Source organism: Bison bison, unplaced genomic scaffold, assembly GCF_000754665.1.
Source record: "Bison bison bison isolate TAMUID 2011002044 unplaced genomic scaffold, Bison_UMD1.0 scf7180017857815, whole genome shotgun sequence".
NCBI classification, from domain to species: Eukaryota; Metazoa; Chordata; class Mammalia; order Artiodactyla; family Bovidae; genus Bison; species Bison bison.
The window spans coordinates 8,829-10,067 of record NW_011488388.1 but is presented as its reverse complement, the minus strand read 5'-3'; the positions used below and the strand labels follow the sequence as shown (position 1 = coordinate 10,067).

Genomic DNA, 1,239 nt, shown 5'->3' with positions numbered 1-1,239 from the left:
TGTGTACTTTCCGAGGGGGGGGTATGGCCCATGGGAGGCGCCCCCCACACAGCCTGGGAGTCCTTTGTTTGGTTTATCCCAAGGAGGCAAAGAGGTCATCGTGGTGGCCACGGACTACAAGACCTACGCCATCATGAACATCATCCTGAACAGAGGCGGGAAGCCCAGCAGCGTGCTGAAGCTCTACAGTGAGCCCACGGCCTCCCGCTCCAGCCTGGGAGAGCCCGGCCCTCGGAGGGGGCAGGAGAAGCCTAGGGGGCAGACGGGTGGGGCCTGGGGCGGGCGGGCGGAGCAGGGACTGGCTGGGCAGGGAGGGCATCCCTGGGGGCCCCAGCCAGCCGCGCCCCCATCCTCGCAGGCCGGACCTTGGAGCACAATGAGAAGGCCACAGAAAAGTTCATGGAGAAGGCCGTGGAGCAGGGGCTGTCGGTCTCGAATGTGCAGCTGCTCACCAAGGACTGTGAGTGTCGGGCTAGGGGCCAGGGGCCTCCTTCCTGGGAACTGTCTCCCCACTTCCCCACCGTCTCATCTCCACAGTGACCTGTGTGAACCTGCTGTCCTAGGTGGTGAGTCTCCTTCTCCACCCCGAGGCTGGGGCTGGGTCCCCAGACCTCCCCATCACAGCTGGAAGAGGAGTCTGGGGTCCTAGGGATCGGGGGGCTGACTCCGGGGCGGGTGGAGCCGGGGCTTCCCGAGAGTCAGGGCCAACCCAGGTGTGGACACCGTGAGCATCTCCTGTCCTGGGCCAGCCCCTCCTGTGGCTGCAAAGCCTGGGCTGAGAGGGGGCCGGGCGCCTGTCCCCTGCGCAGCCCCGCACGCTGCCCCGGCCCACGGGAGATGCCCCAGGCTCCTGAAGGAGGCGAATCTCCGCCCTGGCTGAGTCCCAGCCTGACAGGAGTCCACCCTCACTCTAGCTCCCGGGGCCTCCAGGATGCTGACACCAGGAGGGGGCCCTGGAGGTGGGGGCAGGCTGGCCTCGTCCTGGTTTCCACCTAGCAGGGTCCTGCCTGGGGGTCACAGGCCCTGTGGACCCCGTCTCGGGCTCCCAGGTCCCCCACTGTGCTAACCCTTCAGCTGCACGGTCCCCTCTGTCTCAACAGCTCCAAGAGATGGTACTGTGACCCCACTGTACAGGTAGAGAAACTGAGGCCCAGGCCACTCAGCTAGGACACCCACTCCTGGCTGGGGCCCTCGGATGAGGGTGGCATCCTGAGGCCCTGCCCTTCCATGTTGCCGGGT

General features: G+C 66.5%; 1 protein-coding gene across 1 annotated transcript in view; it reads left to right on the top strand.

The window, feature by feature from the left end:
* Nucleotides 1–563, top strand: part of LCN8 (lipocalin 8) — a 5,039-nt gene extending 4,476 nt beyond the window's left edge. Inside the window, exons 9-11 of the mRNA XM_010861464.1 lie at nt 84–188; nt 359–460; nt 538–563. Of these exons, the coding sequence (XP_010859766.1) occupies nt 84–188; nt 359–460; nt 538–563 (233 nt within the window). The remainder of the gene's footprint in view (nt 1–83; nt 189–358; nt 461–537) is intronic.
* Nucleotides 564–1,239: the final 676 nt, after the last annotated feature.